This window comes from Aspergillus neoniger (genome assembly GCF_003184625.1).
Source record: "Aspergillus neoniger CBS 115656 unplaced genomic scaffold BO87scaffold_7, whole genome shotgun sequence".
Classification (NCBI taxonomy): domain Eukaryota; kingdom Fungi; phylum Ascomycota; class Eurotiomycetes; order Eurotiales; family Aspergillaceae; genus Aspergillus; species Aspergillus neoniger.
This window is the reverse complement of record NW_020291135.1, coordinates 363,085-381,567: the sequence shown is the minus strand read 5'-3', so window position 1 is coordinate 381,567 and position 18,483 is coordinate 363,085. Positions and strand designations below refer to the sequence as shown.

The following is an 18,483-nucleotide window of genomic DNA, read 5'->3' as shown; positions in this document are numbered from 1 at the left end:
GAAAAGCTGCCCCGGTCCCATGATGTGATGGGGAAGCCTTCCGATGTGCTTTCCGAGCGGGTTTATATCGAGTAATGCGAAACAGTCATAGAATGGAAGGCCATTTGATTGAACGGTGTCAGGCGGAATTGCAAACTCTGGATGGCTGACGCGATTCCAAGGTACTCGGCCCTCTGTTCCTGAGGGTACGCTTCTCTAGATTTCGCTGCCATCTTCCATTGCGTGGTTGGTCTTGCACCATTCGTTTCCAAAGCCGGGGATGACAGGCCAGCTCGGAAGATGAGGCAACTAGAGCAGCAGCCCTGACAGGAAGACGGGACCTTGTTGGATGTTGCTAGAAGTGCCCACGATGTCCTCGATGTTGAAGTGACCATTGACCTTCTTTCCTTTACGTAACTCGGATGCAGTTCAGGGGTGGCTGGAAAGGGAGCTGAACGGACCAGCCAAATCCACCATCATCATCATCATGATACATAGAAGAACTAGTAGTATGGGCATCACGAGGATGTCGTAATATGATTCAATCTGAGATTAGTGTCTATTGTAGGGCGCAATCTCAACCCATGGGACATCCTCTATATTGGAAGGTAGTATAGGTATGCGATGCACCTTCCAACATTAACGGTTCCAGCTAAAGTAGTACGTAGGAGAGATTCTTCATTATTGCTGAATTTGGGTAGCAAGAAAAAACAAAGTGCATTTCTATCAAAGAATGTCCGATCCCGGCAAGTCCCAGCCAATGACAGTCAATGAAGAGTGTGGGCGGGGAAATAGCGGCCTCCCACTGATCGACTTCGGGGGACAGCCACCGATTCTGAGGCAATCCTCTACAGCAAGACGTTATACTTCTATCTTTCATTCCACTTACCTACAGTGTCGGTTCCTGGATTTTTTCAATATATCTATATCGCCTTTTCAAATCTCTTTCTTCCTCTTTCTCTTTCTTCCGCCAACATTGAACCAGTCTGTTTGTCATGGTCATGAAATATCACAAGTGATAATCCACATGAACTAGCGAAGAAGCCGCCGTCACAGCCGACTGACAAAGCCCGAGCAGCCCACGTTGCTCTCCAGACCCATCGGTCCAAATCCTTCTTACCGACCAATCCGTGCGCCGCAGCTTCTCACGCGTCTGCCAAGACCCGAGAGCGGTGTTCCTTCTGGGGCTCTTTTTGCGACGAAAGTGGTTCTCTACGGGCCTGTGGGTGAAGTTTTAGTCCTCAGTAGTATGGGAGGAACTGAGTACCACTTGGACTCCTTGTTTTTCCTGACTTAGGTTAATCCTCCCACAAGGTCAGCAAGGGGAAGGAAGAGCTTTCATACCAAACAAGCAGACGGTATGACAACCGTGCGACAACACATCCGGGCCATGTCTGCAAGGGAGCAACCTTCATCTGATCAACACCTTATCTTTCCCTGGAGCTACTACTAATTAGGAGAGAGCAGCAACCGCGTGGGTGAGAGCACAGACTTTGTCCAGGTCAATCTAGTAGAATCTAAGAAACATCAAGTTTAGTGGGATAGTATATTATAACTAAGATTAGTTAGGAGCTCATCATCGTCATCAAGCCACCACCGCCTTTGAATTGATCATGTGCAACCTGGTCAGCTGCTCCGTCATACTTTTTTGTTAGCGGAGTAGTAGCACTACTGTACGAAGTATACTACTACTGCTGCTGTTGTTACCAGCCAATAAATGTAGATATTTTATCCTGATGAGGAAGGTCCTTGGATCCACTATTTGGGTACCTGCTCACTAAGCCCCAGTGCACACTAGACTACTACTAGGATACTAGTACTAAGTAATAACGCATCTCAACTGGGAAAAAAAAATAATAAAATAAAAAATAAAACATCTCAGCAATGGCGCAATTCAAAGCGGGGTTGGCCATCGTCCATCGTCCTTTTCCCCTCCATCCATCCGACATGCATGACCCCGACCTGCATGCCCAGGGATCCTGCATGTTGGTCAGGTATCTCCGCGGAAAGGACTTCCCTTTTCTCGCCGTCTACATAGTAAACAGTCGTCCAATACATGGTAGTAGTTGTGTTCACCTCGTGGCAGTTATATTTGGTGGTCATCATAACGTGACATTCCCCTCATTCTATCATCAAGTATACTGTGAGATAGTACCAGGCAGCGTGTGAATGAAAGCTTTAGATTAATAACAAAACGCTTTTCCGTCTAAAAAGAAATATTACCAAAACAGCTCTAAACCATCAAAGCTCCTGTCTCTAGAGAGAAGGGGAAAAAAAAAAAAGATCGCCATCTTCAAGGCGCCGATCCCGCCATCACTCGCTGCGCCATACGTCCTATAGAATCACTCGAGTCCTCCAGTTCCTCCATCTCGCGCTCACTCACCTCACGGGGCCCAATCCCCGCCAACCCCCAGACGCCAGGTCGGCGCCGGGCCAACAACTGCGCCGCCGTGCGTTCGTCAGAGTGCAGATGCGCCCCAGACTTGCGTAGCAGCAGCACGTGCTCCGAGAATCCTGCGTTGGCCGCCAGGAACAGCGGCGTCCGACCATTGCGGTTTCGCAAGTGCACGGAGCCACCCTGGAGCAGCAAGTATCGGAGAATCTCAACTGAGGGTGAAGTTGCTGCGAGGTGCTGTGGAGGTGACGTGGGTGTCAGTTCCTGTTCTTTCTTTTTGTCTTATCTACAGCTGGGAGCATGGAGGGTTGCCTTACGATAGGTGTGTTGCCCGAGTAGTCGGCGTCATTCAATAGCCATTGGTGTTCTCGGGCCACAATCTCCTCCACTCGCTCAAGATCACCCTGCGCAATGGCGTATCCGAGCACCGTGAGGGACTGAACGCGCTCAGGGAGCGCCCCGTCCGGATGACGGAACACTGGCTGCGATACCTCGGTCAATTCGCCGCGAAGAGATACGGACATTTTCTTCGCGACCCATTCTGGGGTGGAATCCGGAAGAGCGAGGAGATATGACATCTTGGTTAGTGCGGCCTCGGTGGTCAGATCGAGTCCGGCGACGACTCCCGCGCGAGAGAGACTCATGCCGGGGGCATAGACGGGGCTGACGCTTCCTGTCAGGCCTGGTTGACTGTGTCAGAAGAAACTCTGCTTGGAGGGAAGGAATTATTGGCAACGGTTGCACTTACATTGCGTGACGTTCACGATCACGATTCCTCGCTTGATAGCGGCCGCCAATACATTGGTCATGGCATTGTCTTGACCGCTGGGTGCGTTACCGGCGCCAAACGTCTCCAACACTAAACCACGGAGCCCTTCCAGCTTCAGTACGGCGTCGACCATCTCCGGCTTGATACCAGGAAAGATACGCAGACACGCCACGTGGGTGGTGTCGAGGTTGGTTTGAATACGGAAGTGTTCCAGGCTCTTCGGTCGGTTGACCAGCTCCCAGTTCACGTTGGTCCGCATGGAGGTTGTCACCGCCAGCGGGGGGCAGTTCGGAGAGTCAAAGGCTGCGAAATCACTGGCTGCGACCTTGATCGACCGGTTGCCACGGAACAGTCGGTTGTTGAAATACAGACACACTTCGGGGATCATGAAATGGCCAGCCACAACCAGTGATCCGAGAAGGTTATCGGTGGCATCATTCTGCAACTCCAGCATGGGCGCTTGCGCTCCAGTCAGGATGACGGGCTTTCCAAGGTTTTGCAACATGAAGCTGAGCGCCGAGCATGTGTATGCGAGACTGTCTGTTCCGTGGAGGACGACGAAGCCATCGAAAAGTGTGTAGTTTCGTTCAACGGTGTGAGCGATCTGAGCCCAACCTTTCGCATCGATAGAACTGCTATCAAGGAGCTCTTCGAACTCGAAGACAGTGTACCGCACCCGTCGCCCATAGGCAGTCGGTGGTGTGCGGAGAGTGGGATGTCCTTTGATCTCTCCGGCTGAGTTGACCACCACGTCCATCATGCTCGGGTGCGAACCATCGTTGAAAGTCGGCACGCGGGCCAGACATTGCTCCTGGAATCCTCTGGCAGGAATGAAGCCTGATGGGGACTGTCGCATACAAATCGTACCACCGGTCATGATAATGAGGACCCGGGACTCGGGGATGAGATCGTCCGGCTGCTGCTCAGCCAGCTCGGGCAAGGGGCCATTGACATCGAGAGCTGCCATGATGAAGAGCTGTGACGATGATCTCTAATTCTATGGCGTAGACAAGGCGCAACAGGCACAAAAGAAGGTAGCGATGAAGTTGGCTGTGAAAGCAAGAATGCGGGGCCTCAGATTTCAGGCCCGCTCAGATTCGCCGAAACAGCCACAAACAGGGCTAGAAAGTATCTATCCAAGAAACGGCCTCCACAAAAAGAGTTTTTGGGGTCGTGGAGCTTGCAAGTCTGAAAATAGCTCTCTCTGCGATGAAACAAGCTGAGTAGGTATTCAAGCCCAGGGCAGAACGGGGTCAAGAGTTGGGCACACAAAGATAAGGTTAGCAGTTTACCTAGCAAAAACAACTATGGACCAGCTTCAAGAACCAGGAGAAAACAGGGGACGTCCCATAATCCTCGCCCCTCTCATATGGAACTACATAAGAACTAGACTAGACCTGGGATAATAGGCTACTTGAATTAAGAGTTGGAGACACCCACCCACATTGTCTCCGATTCACGGCTGCCGCATTACGTACAGAGACTGCGTTGGTGGTGCCAAGAAGCCGCCCCCCAGCGCAGGATTTTCTTCGTCGGCCACTCTCTCTTTTCGGGTGCGGTGGATTCCTCCGTCAACTTTAACCACCACCGCCTCCACTTCATGTTGGAGTAATAACTGTCTGGATCTGAGTCTGGGATGATGCTGATCAAGCCTCCCAACCCCAGAAAGGGGTGAGGTATGATCTAGGGCTAGTGTATGCATGAGGTCGTGGCTCGCAAAATAATGAGCAAGCCATATTTCTACTATGCCGAACATGACCGTCGACTTTTGCCTGTCCTCAAAAACCTGAGCACCTAAGTGACTGCAGACTTGTCTTCCTACGTCAGGTCTTTTGTTCCAGTATCGCTCTTCCAAGTAAACCTCAATATTGGGAACAAGAAAAAAAAAAAAAAAAGGATAATTATATCAGTAAGGACACTGACAACCAAAACCTTCTCTATCCACAGCAACTCATACTATCATCGCAGTCATGCGACGAGATAGTGGCTATTAGTATATAGTACAAAAACATCAGAGCGTCCCCATCCATGGACAACCATAATCGCCTCCTAGCTAACGGCAGACCTGCCCCGCAAAATCACATTTGGCACACAAAACTAATTGCTGATGATCAACCCTCAAGCCTCAACAGTGCCGGACGCGCCCATTTCAGCATGAAGTCAGATTCCATCGCCTCACGCGCTGATACCCGCTCCAACGGCTCATAAGCTAACATCCCCTCCAGCAACCTCTTGAAGCTAGCCATCTCCATCTCCTGAAGCTCACAAATTCGAAGAGTCTCCCCTCTTCCCATCTGCCAGAGTCGCTGGTCCAAAGGTCTAAATTCAGGTGTCTGGATCCTATTAAAGTTTGGGTTCCAGGAGCCGTTTTCAAGGAAAAACTCAGGTCTCTTTTCCCAGCGTTGCCACCATTTCTTTGGCAGCTTACCTAGTGTACTTACCATTTCCCCAATCACATCATCTGGATCATCTGCCCAGGTTTCGAAGAGGGGCCTTTCGCCGAGGATATCGTATAGCGTACAGCCAAGGGTCCATATGTCGGCGGCTGGGGTGATGGGGTCCTGGAAGAATGCTTCGGGAGGAAGCAAAGCCGTGGGTGTGTGTAACTCCAGTGGCTCTTTGCCAAAGAAGAAAGATGAGCCAAAGTCAGTAATCTTGACTCTGCAATTTACGACCTGGTCGCTTGGGACGATCAGGTTCATTGGTATGATGGCGTGCGCGGGAGCACATGATTGGATGGGGGCCTTGTCAATCCTTGTGATAGGGACCTCAAACGGTTTGCCAAACTGTTCATAGATATCTTCGATACTCAAGGCTTCAAAGTCAACAGGCTGGAGAAGAAGAATGTTGCGAGCATGGAGATCTTTGGGATTGTGTGAGCAGTCAGTAAAGACTCGATGGGTAGGCCTTGACTTACCTCCATGCCCTACCCCAAGGGAATGCATGTAGGCCAGTCCCATGGTAACTTGAGCGGCAATTGCTCTAGCTATATCCAGGGAGAACATGAACCGGGGGCTATTCTCCTTGGATTCAGCAACACTGCAGCCAGCGACTTCGCTGACCAGACACATGTGATGCCCGTTTGGCCCTTTGAAGGAAAATTGATCAAGCAGTGAAGAAATGTATTTACGGCCTGGGTGGTTAAGATCACCCCTTTGAAGATGCTGTAGAATCTTTGACTCGACGCTTCTTTCCGAAACATCTGCAATCATGATCTTCAATGCGACATACCGACTTTCTTTCCGATCGTGAGCAAGCCAAACAGTCGAATAGGAACCATAACCTAGTTTGTGGACAACTCTGTATCTGCCATTCGAAAATTCATCGTTAATATACGTCGGATGGTATCCGCCCGTAGAGTAGCCCTCTAGGTTCTCTACACCGTCTTCAGGCCAGTATACGGCCTATTGTTCCATTGCGGAGGTGGCATGGCTCTGGTTGAGTAAGCAAGATGCAAGGAATTCAAGGAAGTAAGACTGCGAAAGATCTATTCATTGCTATTCAGCATAGAAATCCTCCAAAGGATGCCGCTCATAGAGAGTTCGACTTACGTGACGGTGCTGTTTGCAGGCTAGCGATCGTGCTCGGAGAACACGTAACATAATAATTTGATTACTTGATGGGAGCTGTAAGTACAGACGGGGTACAAAGGTGAAGCTTCGGGTTCAACCAATCCTGTTTCTAACATGTGGCAGAACAAAAGCTCCTGGCTAAGAAAGGAGTGTCTTGAGGTTGCGGAACTACCTTGGCGCCCGTGCCTTTCCTTTATTTTACCAAAGTTCTGGGGTAGTCGTACTAACCGCATCTAGCTAGACTGAAACGATAAGCCATTCAGGTTCCACCCACTGCCGCCGACTGAATCCTGTCACAATCAACAAACCTACAGGTGAACGATAGGCTGAGGATCGTTCAGGAGTCATTCCATTTAGTTGTCACATTTCATGATGCGCACTACTATGAAGCCTTTGGCGCGCGGGCCCCTCACTTCACTCAGGTCATGCTTGCATGGAGACTGAAAATTATAAAGTGATGAGCGGGCCTTTCGTTTTGAGAGTAAACGCCTCATCAGCACTGCAAAACTAATTGTCTTCTGTGTTCTGGTAAGTCACTTATGAGCCCCTGTTACCCCTAAGTGGGATAATGGCTAAATAACTGGATTCAGAGCATTTACTCTATCTTCAATACGCTCGATGGCCTCCAAGATCACTTATATCTAGAAGATCCCCCGCCCGAAGAACGAGGGTCTTGCTCGTGCACTCCTCCATGCCGCCTACAAAACTGCAATATCGACAGATCCAAATGTTACCACGGTCCTGATTAGGGCGGTTCCAATATAATCGCTCCTGTTTTGAAAAGTGATTACTGATCTCGGATGTAGATCTTGAATTCATCCAACCACAAGGACAGGCGGAGTGTACAGACCTGACTCACCACACATCACGATCGCTGTCAAGAATCCCCAAACCGCTCAGAATGGAACACATCAAGCCAGCCATGGGTACACAGAAAATATGCGATCATTCAATATTTTGAACGTCAGACCTAGCAATGTCGTTAAGCCTGACAGCATCCAAAACACCTGGCCGGCGAGAGGATTATTTTCCGAAAGTATCGAAGGGGAACCGGCAACTTTAGGCCCCGAGTTTGTCGTGTGGGACTCAGAGTAGGCTACCTGTCCAGAATGGGGAACGGGGCAACAACGGGTACTGTCATGATACAAGATGTGCTTCTTGAAGAAAAGCCGTCCTCCATGGATATTCTTTTTGGTCTAGATCACTCTCATGGTTTGCTATTGATATAAAGGAACAACTTGGGTATTGCGGGGCTACAGAAATCAACGAAGGAGGTATGATATGAACATTTCACTGTCCTTTTGGATTCATCGCTTACGGGGTAGTTTTGGTCCGCCGTAAATGTTGGAAATTCAAAGAGGAACAGTCTCTATTCTGGAGCTGACGCGGATAGGTACTGGACAGCATTGGGATCATGACGCTCTGTAGATTTCCTCGCTTCAATTGTCACTCAGTAGAATCGTATCAGAACGACCTGCGCCACATGTGTTCAGGCTCTGTCGATATATGCTCGAAAAGCGTAAGGTCAGGCAAAAGAATTACTCAACATCCTATTCTTAGATGATAGGGAAACTGCGAGACCTCATCAACGTCCTTTGCACTTTTCATTGGACATCAAATTGGCTCCTCATTGGACCCATAGTAGCCAGCAGAGCCTGTCAATTTGTCTGCCTGCTGGTTGGCGTCATGATTTTTTGAGCTCGCAATATACCATGTACGAGAACTAACAGGGAATTCCATGCATAAGCGCCTGCTCTCAGCCTTGTCACGTCACCCATGAGGACCAATCCTTCCCCTAGATTTTGCGTATGAGCCCAATGGACCTAGTAGTATCTATACAAAGAATCCCAGGAAGGGTCTAGAAGCTCCACGGATAGGTCGGTTCAGCTAATCCACTCCCAGTGGCTACGTAAGTAGTCATTATCGGCATTCCAGTCAACGTCGAACCCATCGTTGTAACAGCCCGGAGAAGAAGGACTCATATTCTTGTCACTTTAAGGCTGAATAGATCCTTCCCGTGTGAACCGAATCCGGACGCATGAGATCTTTGTTCAGCCAGAGGGGTCACTGGAAGACAGGCGTAATCTTTGGAATAGCAAAGGTCATGCATTTTTCCGTAGATGACTCTCCCCAGACTTTGGGGCCTACATCTCATCATGCACCTAAAAATCTTAATTATATATCCCAAGTTTCTATACTATTCTGGATTACTACTATGTTTCCCATGTACGATGCGATCACCAATATTCTTTGGACAGAAATACTGCATACTAGTAGCAGCATACAACTCGTAGACACACACCGCAATGACTGATTGGTGGTAGTTGACAAGGATGTAGTTGTTGTGCAGCCACTATGTCGACTGCTCCCTACACATACAGTACCTCCTATCCTCCTATACTTCTTATTATTCTTCCCGCATTGCTCTCTTCACCAGTATACATTGCTTTCCACCCCATATCAACGCGCTTTCTCCTGGCAAGTCACACGTCCGGGGATCTTGAACTGAGTTTGTTTCCCATTCGGGTTGGCTTACTGACCTGGTTGGCCAATTTGCTGCCATGAGAAGTAAGCGACCCTGCGCCGAAAATATTACTTACTGGCAGAGAATAACTTTATCACATACTATCAAGCAAATACTCAAGTATATACACGGTAAAGGAATTGCTATATTCTCCTCTAGGATGAGAAAAAGCATAAAGTGTGCCCATTGAATAGGCCCCAAATGCTGATGGGAGGCGGTGCATGGCATACGCTTATCGTAGCTGAGCAGAGCAGCCTTAAGCTTCACATTTGCTTGTTTGTTCATTTGTTTGGCTATATTCGCGATTGAAAATGCTTGCAAAAATGTCCCCTTTTGCTCGAACCTTTCTAAGAGCCAATTACTATGTTTTGTTCGCGTTATAACGATGGTCCTATCACTGATATTGTAGTAACTTGACACTTTAGAGAGGGTTTTTTTTTTTTTTTTTTTTTTGATCAAAGTGGTTGATATTACTATATCTATACGTTCTATCCATGACATAACCTGCAAATTGCTCATGGTACAATATCATTATTGGAAAGTTAAAAAAAGGTAACATGATGCGAATCATATGTATACTACAATAAGCCCCAGAAACACCTTACACCCGGCAAAAGGATTCAAAGCAGCCATCGAACCCCCACTAATCACTATCCAGAACAATAACCTCAGCCTCCGCATCCCCAACACTCTCCACACTCAGTACATCACCCGCATTCACCCCTGTGATGAACGCTCCATCACCCTCACTCAGAACCGCCTCGTCCCGATGATCCAACCGGATCTGGGCCTTGCCGTTCTTCGTCATGGGCAAATGCACATACACGTTCCTCTTCTTCTTGCGGCTAACCACGTCTTCGCCAGCACCGACAGTCCACTGGAACTTCTGCCCGGGTTCAATGATTCCCGCGCCCATCACAAAGTCTGCGTGAATCGGGATCGTGTCTGGGATCTTAGGGACGGCGGCTTCCTCATCGGCAGGGGTTGCTTCGGGCCCGGCAGCCAGCGGGGAGAGGATCGGGACGAATGCTTTGCGCTTGGCGGCTTCGTCGAATGTGCGGGTGTGGTATTGAGGCTTGAGGCCATGTTTCCAGGGAAGAGCCCAGATCTGGAGAAAGTGGACGGGCTTGTTAGATTCATTTTGTTCGGAGTGTGCGATTCCTGAAGTGAGTTGTGTTAGTTCGGTCGGTTCTTAAGGTAGTAGAGTTCAATGCAAACAACGTACCTGTTCCACCAGTGGTGAATTGAACGTCACCACGCTTCATGCGGTAGAATTGCTTGCCCTGGGCGCCTTCCGCACCCTTTTTGATCATGCTGTCGCGGTGCGTGAGCTCTCCGTTGAGGATGTAGCTGAAGATTTCGGCATCGCGGTGAGGGTGGGTCGGGAATCCATTACGAGCCGCTACACGATCCTCGTTGAGAACGCGCAGACTGCCAAAGTTGTTGAAGCGGTGGTCATAGTAACTGGCAAAACTGAAGGTGTGGAAGCTCTTGAGCCAGCCGCCGTGTTCGGCGTACCCGCGCTCACTAGAGCGACGGGCGACAATGGAAGCGTGGGCAAGAGGTTTGGACATAACGGAGTTGGTGGGAAGAACTGACTTGATAAGGAGAAATATTAAAGGAACAAAGAATAGGAGGAGATAGGATGGTGTTGCAATTTGCATTCTGAAGAAAGTATTTCGTCGTTTGTCTAGATCGCTGATCGACTTTATACTCCTGGCCAGAGATCCGGGATTGGCTCGGGCGGGGCGCGGATGGGTAAGTAAGCATGGGGTAAGACTGACTAAGGGGCCCAACCAGCAAATGCCAGCGCCGTCCATCCCGGTTGCAAATCACTGACTGAGCATTTACAAAGTAGGTAGGTAGCTTCTGTTTTGCTGATAGTGGCTGAGCTTCACATTCCAAACGTTCCACCATGCACCGCTAGTGCTGAGCACGAGTCAGTCGATCATTACATTTTCTTTGTTGATGGTCGGTAAGATTTTATGACATTGATTGTGATTGGCTGAAATGCCAGTGTGTCATGATGTCATAATCGCTCTGGCCGGTCAGCATCAGAAAAAAAGGGACGGCTCCAGAGTTTGAGATTTGCTTATGGATCCTCCGTCTGGAATTTTCTCTCGTCAACCTTCCAGCTTCTACCGTCTTCGCGCTGCCAGAATGTCACAGTAGCCTCTCCCGTGTTCTCATCGGGCAATTCGACATGAACATCTGAGATGCGACACAGAGAAGACAGGATTGTAATTGAACTACCCGCTTCTGGCAGGCTGAGGAGATCCAAGCTTTTTCCACCTGTAAAGCTTGCATCGATATTCCACTCTTCATATGTAACTACCTCCTCCGCAATTCTAGCAGTGAGGGCACCATTCCATATGCCCTCACGGTGAGGTGCCAATCGAAGCAACCCGATCGCGTGTCGTCGGATCTGAGGAATCCGGCACTTGATTGCAGTGTAATATAATGGCTGGATGAAGCCAATGTCCATCGTAAATGCCATCCCCAATGGGCAATCGAGAGATCCACTCGTCGGGAAATCTGGGTATGCGGTTCTGAGGGCTTGACATATGTCGATTGCCTCGCGGATAATGGAAATGAACCTGTCGGTCTGTAAGTCGAACGCCGTTTCGTCGTCCCATGGCGTGCAGGTCGTGGTCATGATCAAGGCCATGGTATGGTACATCACGAGTAACCTTGTAGCCAATGTACTTTTAATCAAATCTTGAGCTGGAAATCCACCAAGTGACGATCTATAAACATCAAGCCATATTTTCAAGTCCTTTTCCAGGCGCCATTGAGACTCAAGATATTGCTCGTAGCCCCGAGTCGCCACACACATGCCCGTCTCGATGTGACGAGCCAATTCCACCAGACACTGTGCTCTTGCTAAGAGAACATCCAGGTATTGTCTTGCTTGTTCAGTTGACTCAAATTTGTACGGTAAATGACGAGATTGGATGTCATAGTCAAGGTTCGAGTATTTTGTCCCATGTCCAAGCAGAGCATAGTGCACTCCCAGTCTGCTAAAGGCCTCGATAACATCATCCTCATTTGTTTGCGACGAAGTCCTTATCATAATCTTTCCGGTCTTAGAGGTTCCGGAGAGTTTTTGAATCTCCTTCACCAGCTTCAGCCCGTGCTGTAGATGAGCATGACTCGTTCGGTATTGGCCTCGCATCAGTTCGAGAGTCACGAATACCATGCAAGTAATGAGGGCAACCATCACACTCTGCGGTCGTTGGCTGTGGCGTCTCATTTCAGCATGGAGACAGCCAATAGCTTTGTTGTAGTGTTGAAGAGTAAACTTCTCATGCTCGCTTAGCTGGCTCGCCATTGTAGTACCCTTGTCGCTCCTCTGAGCCCTATATCTATGCGTAGAAGCCAATGCCATAACAGCATGTCGCACTGCTGGCTCTTGAGAAAGTGCTTGAACAACTGTCCTGCCCCAGAATTGGGAAGAAAACACTCCTCCGATCTTGAAAATGGTACACTGGATGAACCATTCCACACATTTCTGTTCAGCACATGCGGCATGGGGAATTGGTACCGGTGCATTGTAACTAGACAGAAGAGACTGGAAAACCCTCGGTGCGCCAGAATTACCGCCATGGGTGGTTTTCCTGCCTTCGCTCCAAATTCCATAGCCATCGCAAACGCGACCGGTTGACACGCACCTCTTGCACGCCGGTCGACCCTCGTCGCATTTGACTCGACGGATCCTGTGTATAGAATAAGCACTATGTCAGGTAGTGTAACAAGGCAGCCGCCCAACTCACTTGCATGTCCGACAGCCAGATTTGACTTTAGGTTTGCTCGCACGGCGCTTCTTCTCGGATTCCATTTCAGCGCTCAGCAACTGGTTCGACTGTTCGCGGGGTTGCCTTGGTACTTATGAAAAAGCTTGCCGCTATGCAAGTTAGTCACAGGCTTAGTCGAGGAAAAGTCACAGCAGCAAAAGAAAGCAAGATAGGACAAGTAGGATAAGTTGCCGACAGGCTGCCTCGCTGCCTTGGAGCCGACCCGCTAACCCTGTCTCTCATTGGCCCGCTCGTAAAATTCTCATTCGGATTGGTCACTCAGGGCCCACTTATCAGAACTAGTTGCTCTTGCTCTCCCTCATCTTTGTCGCTTCGTCTTCATCTTCTTCTTCAATTCTACAATGAACTGACCAATAAGTCCGGTCGCTCACAGCTGTCATTACTAAAAGTCATTGCTATGAAACTAATGCAGGTGAAGTAGCACCTGATCATCTCAGTCAGCTCTATTCTGAATGTGCCCAAGGGCCTTTGCGGTGACCGACATCCAGTCAAACTCATCAATGCATGCCTGTTCCACAGCGTAATGGAGCTGGATCAATTCAAAATTCCATGGAGCTATTCAAGTAAGCTCAGGTCTTTCTCTTCTTGCCTTTTAGGTATCTTTGAATCTCTCACACGGCCAAAGCGGCTGTGCTGATGCCCGAGATTCCACGCTCGCCTTGCGCACTGTCTGACCCTCTAGAGCTGATGCTCTTTGGAATATTTCCTAGGTCAGAACTCCTTTCAAACCCTGTCAATCAATATGTCATCACTTGCTATATTTTATTCGATCGTGGCAGTAACTGATGATAGCGATTATTCTTTATACTGCAGAGTGAACTGGCCATGAGAAATCAAACCAGTGGATGCTCTATATAGCAGTCAATACTCTGGTATGCAAGTGTGCTAGAATAAGCTTCTTGACAAGCTTTAGTGGGCTTGAAGCTGATCAGATAAGCTGAGAGTGGAAGGTAGTTCATGCCTACCTCATAAACCTATTTACGTCTTAACAGTCTTTATTTGATGCGAAATTGTCCCGTGTGTCGACGTCCATGTGGGTCTTGTAATACCTTGGACTTTTGATCTGACAAGGTGTCCATTTCAGAAGTTAGAGTCACAATAGATGGTCGGATACATCATGTACAAAATAATTATAGGCCGAGGTTCGCCGTGTACGGAGCTCACATGTCGGTTAGCTGCAAGGACCGGCCTATTGGGTGGATGTCACTACGCTCGAGCAATCATCGAGCTGCATCAATCTTATGGCGTGACGCACCAACTTGACTAGATAATCCTGTCGGGCCATTCAGCTTACACCGCCGGCAATGTTCCTGGTCATAGTGGCTGGCGTAGCCACGGTTAGCCATCCCAAAGTACTGGAACCGGAGCTTGGAAGGAATCGGTTGACGGTTTAGTGTGCTTGGAGTAAATGCCAGTAAGAATGCCAGTTGTCTTCCTTAAGGTACTTAATTTCCCCAATAAATTGCCTTATCCGCGTCATCCGTTTGCCTAGTGGCTCAGGACAATAATACGCCTGTTCTATAGGGTCGGCTGGATGCGACACTTTCATTTAGCTTGCTACGTGGTAGATAAAGCCCCCTGGAAGCGAGCCCAAACTGGCGTGCATTGTTCGGTCTTATCTCTTATCTTTGCGGTCTTTATTAAAGCCCTTGCCGCATGCATTTGCCTTTAATCTCCCGTTTCATTGCACGAAAAGAAGTGGGCTGCGTTCTCAAGATGGCTCAGTGGGATGGTCTGATCGCTGACAAACTAAGGGACCGTGCATCCAAGATCCCTCCTGAATGGGTTCTTCCCGAGACAATTATAAACCAAATTACCCAAGATGCCAACATAAGTGCTTTCGACATCCTTAGACATCATGATTTGCTGTCAAGGGAAGAGGTGGCTATCACAGAGTCCTATGACGCTCAAAGCCTTCACCAGGAGATCATCGAAGGCCGATTGACCTCGCTCCAGGTTTGCAAGGCCTTTTGTAAGAGAGCTGCTATTGCACAACAGTTGGTATCTATGTATATTTCAATCATATCATGATCGGCTCAGCTAACGCAATTACTCAGACAAACTGTGCGACTGAGATCCTTTTTGCCGAGGCGTTCAAGCGAGCAGAGTTTCTTGATGGATATCTGGCCAAATATGGAAGGCCTTATGGACCCTTTCATGGCCTTCCTATCAGTGTCAAGGTAAGCCTTCGGTTCCAGTCGCAAATTATCTCACTTGGATTGGCAATTACTGGAGCGGATACCCTTACTAGCACCATGACCACGAATCTCACCACGCAACAGGACAGCTTCAATATCAAAGGCCAGGCTACAACAATTGGCTTTGTTTCTTTTCTGGGGAATCCAGTCGCAGCTGAAAACTCGCCCCTAGTTGATATTCTCCTTGCTAACGGCGCCATCTTGTACATCAAGACAAATATTCCACAGACACTGTTGGTACGAAGATGCCGTTTCTTTTGTCTCGCGGTTCGCTGCTAACACTTGGTCCCCTTGAAGACCATGGATAGCGTCAACAATATTTTTGGAAGAACACTGAACCCTCACAAGCTTTGCCTCAGTGCAGGTGGGAGTAGTGGGGGTGAAGGTGCTTTGGTGGCCTTCCGAGGTTCCATACTAGGAGTAGGCACAGACGTCGGAGGATCCATTCGTGCACCGAGTCTCTGCAATGGCACATATGGCTTCAAGCCCACAGCTGACCGCATACCTCACGGGAGAGTCGAATTAGGGGACAGGCCGGGTACACCAGGGCTCGTCTCGGCAGTCGGTCCACTCGCCAACAGTGCATCAGACCTGACTTTCTTCTGTAAGACAATACTTTCGTCGGAACCATGGCGCTATGATTCCACCGCTCTTGGGACGGCTTGGCGGCATGTGCCCCCAAAGAAGAAGCTAAGCATTGGGGTCTATATGGGTGACGAGCACTTCCCACTATTTCCCCCTGTCAAACGAGCACTTTCCTCCGCACAGGCTGCGCTTGAAAATGCCGGTCACAGTGTCCATCTTGTAACCAATGCTCCATCCTTTCACGATGGTCTAAAGCTGGCGGCACGGTACTTTTTGTTCGATACCAAGCAGACCCTTCTGCAGCACGTTTTGGATGGGGATGAGCAACCAATCAAAGCATTGGAGTATGCCTCTCCAGCTGCTCTAGCTGGATTACAGAATCCTACACTGACGTTAGACGATGTCTGGGACGCCAATGCTTCCCTTATGGCGTACCGGGAGAAGATGGCTGAAGTTTGGAAACAACATAATCTAGACGTCCTCATTTGTCCGGGTCACTGGTCAACTGCAGGCCCACATGATACTTATGGGCCGCCGGTATATACGGTTATTTGGAATTTGTTGAATGTAAGGGAACTCAAACATAAATTGCTCTGATGTATCGTGCTGATGCAGGATATTTTAGTTTCCCGCGAGCATTATTCCGTATCTGAAGGCTGATAAGTCTCTGGATTCGGAGGTATGCAAGGGTTGTAAGTCTTTTCGTTGACCTAGCCATAAGTTTCAGCTGCTTATTGCGATTATAGATGATCCTGATGCAGTAGATGGGGCACCTACTGCTATCCAGGTTGTTGGGCGGAGGTTTCAGGATGAGGAAGTTCTGATGGCTACTGAAGTCATTGACAAGGCTCTTCGATCTGACCTACGTTACCGTCCAAGATTATGACCTGACGAAAGCTTCCTCAATTTGCTTCCCTTTTTTTGAGTTCGAGATATAAGGATCATCTTAGTTCACGCGACTGGGCTCGCTATTCGGCGTGATGGAGACAGCCTGTGTATATAAGTGAGAAAGTTTTCTTCGTGGATGACTGTAGGCAAAGCCATCATCTAGGACCTTTGCTTTCGTGACATTTTCTATATTATCTTATTTACTTCCAGTTAGCTATAGTTTGCATACTAATTAGAAACGAATAACGATTGCTCCCTTGCCTTATATACCCAACGTACTCGATGGAGATAACCAGACCTGAACCAGACGCAGGATCAGTCCCTGCATGGCAAGCAATCAGTATATACAAGACTAGGAACAGAACTTTGAGAAGTTTACACAAGGTCCCATTAGCGCTACGTGAAGCCTGTGAAAGAGGATGAAAGCAAGAACTGATAGGTCCGGTTGTCGGGCAACGCTATAAGCCATCCACTCCAGCAGATGGGGACGGTGAATGACATCACGGATAAGAATGATCCGTTCCGAGATGGGGTGTTAGTTTCATAGGCTCCCTACTATCTATACAAAACTTTTCTCTATGTTGTTTCTGAAGAGCGCGTGAGTGCAGGTGTTGCAGTCAAAGTCGTGTTGTGAGGTTGTGGTTGGTGTGCTTGCACACGAACTGAGCTGATACAACGAATCTGTATTCTCTCTGCTCTTCGGCGTGCGAATCTTCAATATTAACAATCGTCTGTCCTACTACTATTGCTCACGCGAATAATCACTCTCAAAGGTACTTCTCATCATGCCAGTTACCTCACAGGTACTAACGCGTTCCTTAGCGAAGAGTCAATAACCAGTCAAAATGGCTGAAAATGATAAGCAAAACCCGGACACATCTGATGAGGGTTTATACGATTTGTGAGAAACACCATTCTCACAATAGACTTAGTCGGTTGGTTTTATTCATTGACTAACGGAACTATTACTAGCATGGTCCCTTTGTGCCCCGGCCCCTATGTTACTATTCAAGTCGGCAACAACGGGGCCAAGTACAAAGTATCCCGTCCTCTCCTCTGCAGACATTCCTCCTATTTCAGAGCAATGTTCGATAGCCGTTTCAAAGAGGGCAACGAGCAAGCAGTAACCATGCACAAGATCAGAGGCGTTGTCACTGAGCGTAGCCTCCTCATGCTCCTCCAGTGGCTGTACCTCAATCGTATCGAGTTTCCATCGCAGATCCAAGGAAGATGCATCAATGCGTACATCGAAATGGCTCGACTGGCGGACATGTGGCGCATCACAGGCATGGAACAACTTCTGGCTGATAAGATCAAGACCATCATTACCAGCTCTATTCCCCGAGTTAACCTATCCTGTGCCGGAGGAGAAAACGGAAAGATTCGTCTCCTGACTTCTAGCCATATTAAGTCGGCCTCGATGTTGTTCAAGGGTCATCCAGTCCGCTCTCTTATTGCTGAGGCTTCGGCCGGTCCCTTCATTCTCATGGAGAATTTCAAGTTCGCCAGAGAGCTTCGTGAAAACGCCAATTATGCTGGTGACCTGCTTGACGAACTGAAGGATTTGATCAAAGGGCAGGTTAAGGATAAGAGAGTCATCACTCCCTACACCCTTCATTATTGGAAGAATTCTTGATTGGGTGAATGATACCTCTTAGGAAGCACGAGGGGATTTTCAACGAATGTGGCTGGAATGCACTGTCACGGCTCAGCGCGGTCAGCAGGAATAAGGATATCTGCCTGTTCTATGTGGAAGCT

At 48.6% G+C, this 18,483-nt stretch overlaps 6 protein-coding genes across 6 annotated transcripts; 2 read left to right on the top strand and 4 right to left on the bottom strand.

Annotated features, from left to right (window-relative positions):
* Window positions 1-2,153: 2,153 nt before the first annotated feature.
* On the bottom strand, window positions 2,154-4,499 carry BO87DRAFT_374071 (putative lysophospholipase). The gene is made up of 3 exons (XM_025622706.1): window positions 3,123-4,499; window positions 2,692-3,056; window positions 2,154-2,611 (listed from the first exon to the last, which is right to left on the bottom strand). Exons 1-3 carry the CDS (start codon window positions 4,108-4,110, stop codon window positions 2,273-2,275), a joined length of 1,692 nt encoding a protein of 563 aa, XP_025482500.1. The 5' UTR covers window positions 4,111-4,499; the 3' UTR covers window positions 2,154-2,272.
* Window positions 4,500-5,107: 608 nt separating this feature from the next.
* BO87DRAFT_374069 (kinase-like protein) lies at window positions 5,108-6,846 on the bottom strand. Its single transcript, XM_025622705.1, has 3 exons — window positions 6,695-6,846; window positions 6,061-6,630; window positions 5,108-6,006 (listed from the first exon to the last, which is right to left on the bottom strand). The coding sequence occupies exons 2-3, from the start codon at window positions 6,353-6,355 to the stop codon at window positions 5,255-5,257; spliced, it is 1,047 nt and encodes a 348-aa protein (XP_025482499.1). The 5' UTR covers window positions 6,356-6,630; window positions 6,695-6,846; the 3' UTR covers window positions 5,108-5,254.
* Window positions 6,847-9,730: 2,884 nt separating this feature from the next.
* Window positions 9,731-10,579, bottom strand: BO87DRAFT_374066 (RmlC-like cupin). The gene is made up of 2 exons (XM_025622704.1): window positions 10,465-10,579; window positions 9,731-10,400 (listed from the first exon to the last, which is right to left on the bottom strand). Exons 1-2 carry the CDS (start codon window positions 10,550-10,552, stop codon window positions 9,883-9,885), a joined length of 606 nt encoding a protein of 201 aa, XP_025482498.1. The 5' UTR covers window positions 10,553-10,579; the 3' UTR covers window positions 9,731-9,882.
* Window positions 10,580-11,331: 752 nt separating this feature from the next.
* Window positions 11,332-13,077, bottom strand: BO87DRAFT_302430 (Zn(II)2Cys6 transcription factor; the record flags this gene model as incomplete). The annotated part of the gene is made up of 2 exons (XM_025619203.1): window positions 11,332-12,955; window positions 13,013-13,077. The coding sequence occupies 2 exons, from the start codon at window positions 13,075-13,077 to the stop codon at window positions 11,332-11,334; spliced, it is 1,689 nt and encodes a 562-aa protein (XP_025482497.1).
* Window positions 13,078-14,770: 1,693 nt separating this feature from the next.
* Window positions 14,771-16,723, top strand: BO87DRAFT_394671 (amidase; the record flags this gene model as incomplete). Its single annotated transcript, XM_025625135.1, has 5 exons — window positions 14,771-15,055; window positions 15,112-15,489; window positions 15,550-16,404; window positions 16,463-16,529; window positions 16,584-16,723. The coding sequence occupies 5 exons, from the start codon at window positions 14,771-14,773 to the stop codon at window positions 16,721-16,723; spliced, it is 1,725 nt and encodes a 574-aa protein (XP_025482496.1).
* Window positions 16,724-17,822: 1,099 nt separating this feature from the next.
* BO87DRAFT_374063 (uncharacterized protein) lies at window positions 17,823-18,400 on the top strand. The gene has a single exon (XM_025622703.1). It carries the CDS (start codon window positions 17,855-17,857, stop codon window positions 18,359-18,361), a length of 507 nt encoding a protein of 168 aa, XP_025482495.1. The 5' UTR covers window positions 17,823-17,854; the 3' UTR covers window positions 18,362-18,400.
* The last annotated feature ends 83 nt before the right edge of the window (window positions 18,401-18,483 follow it).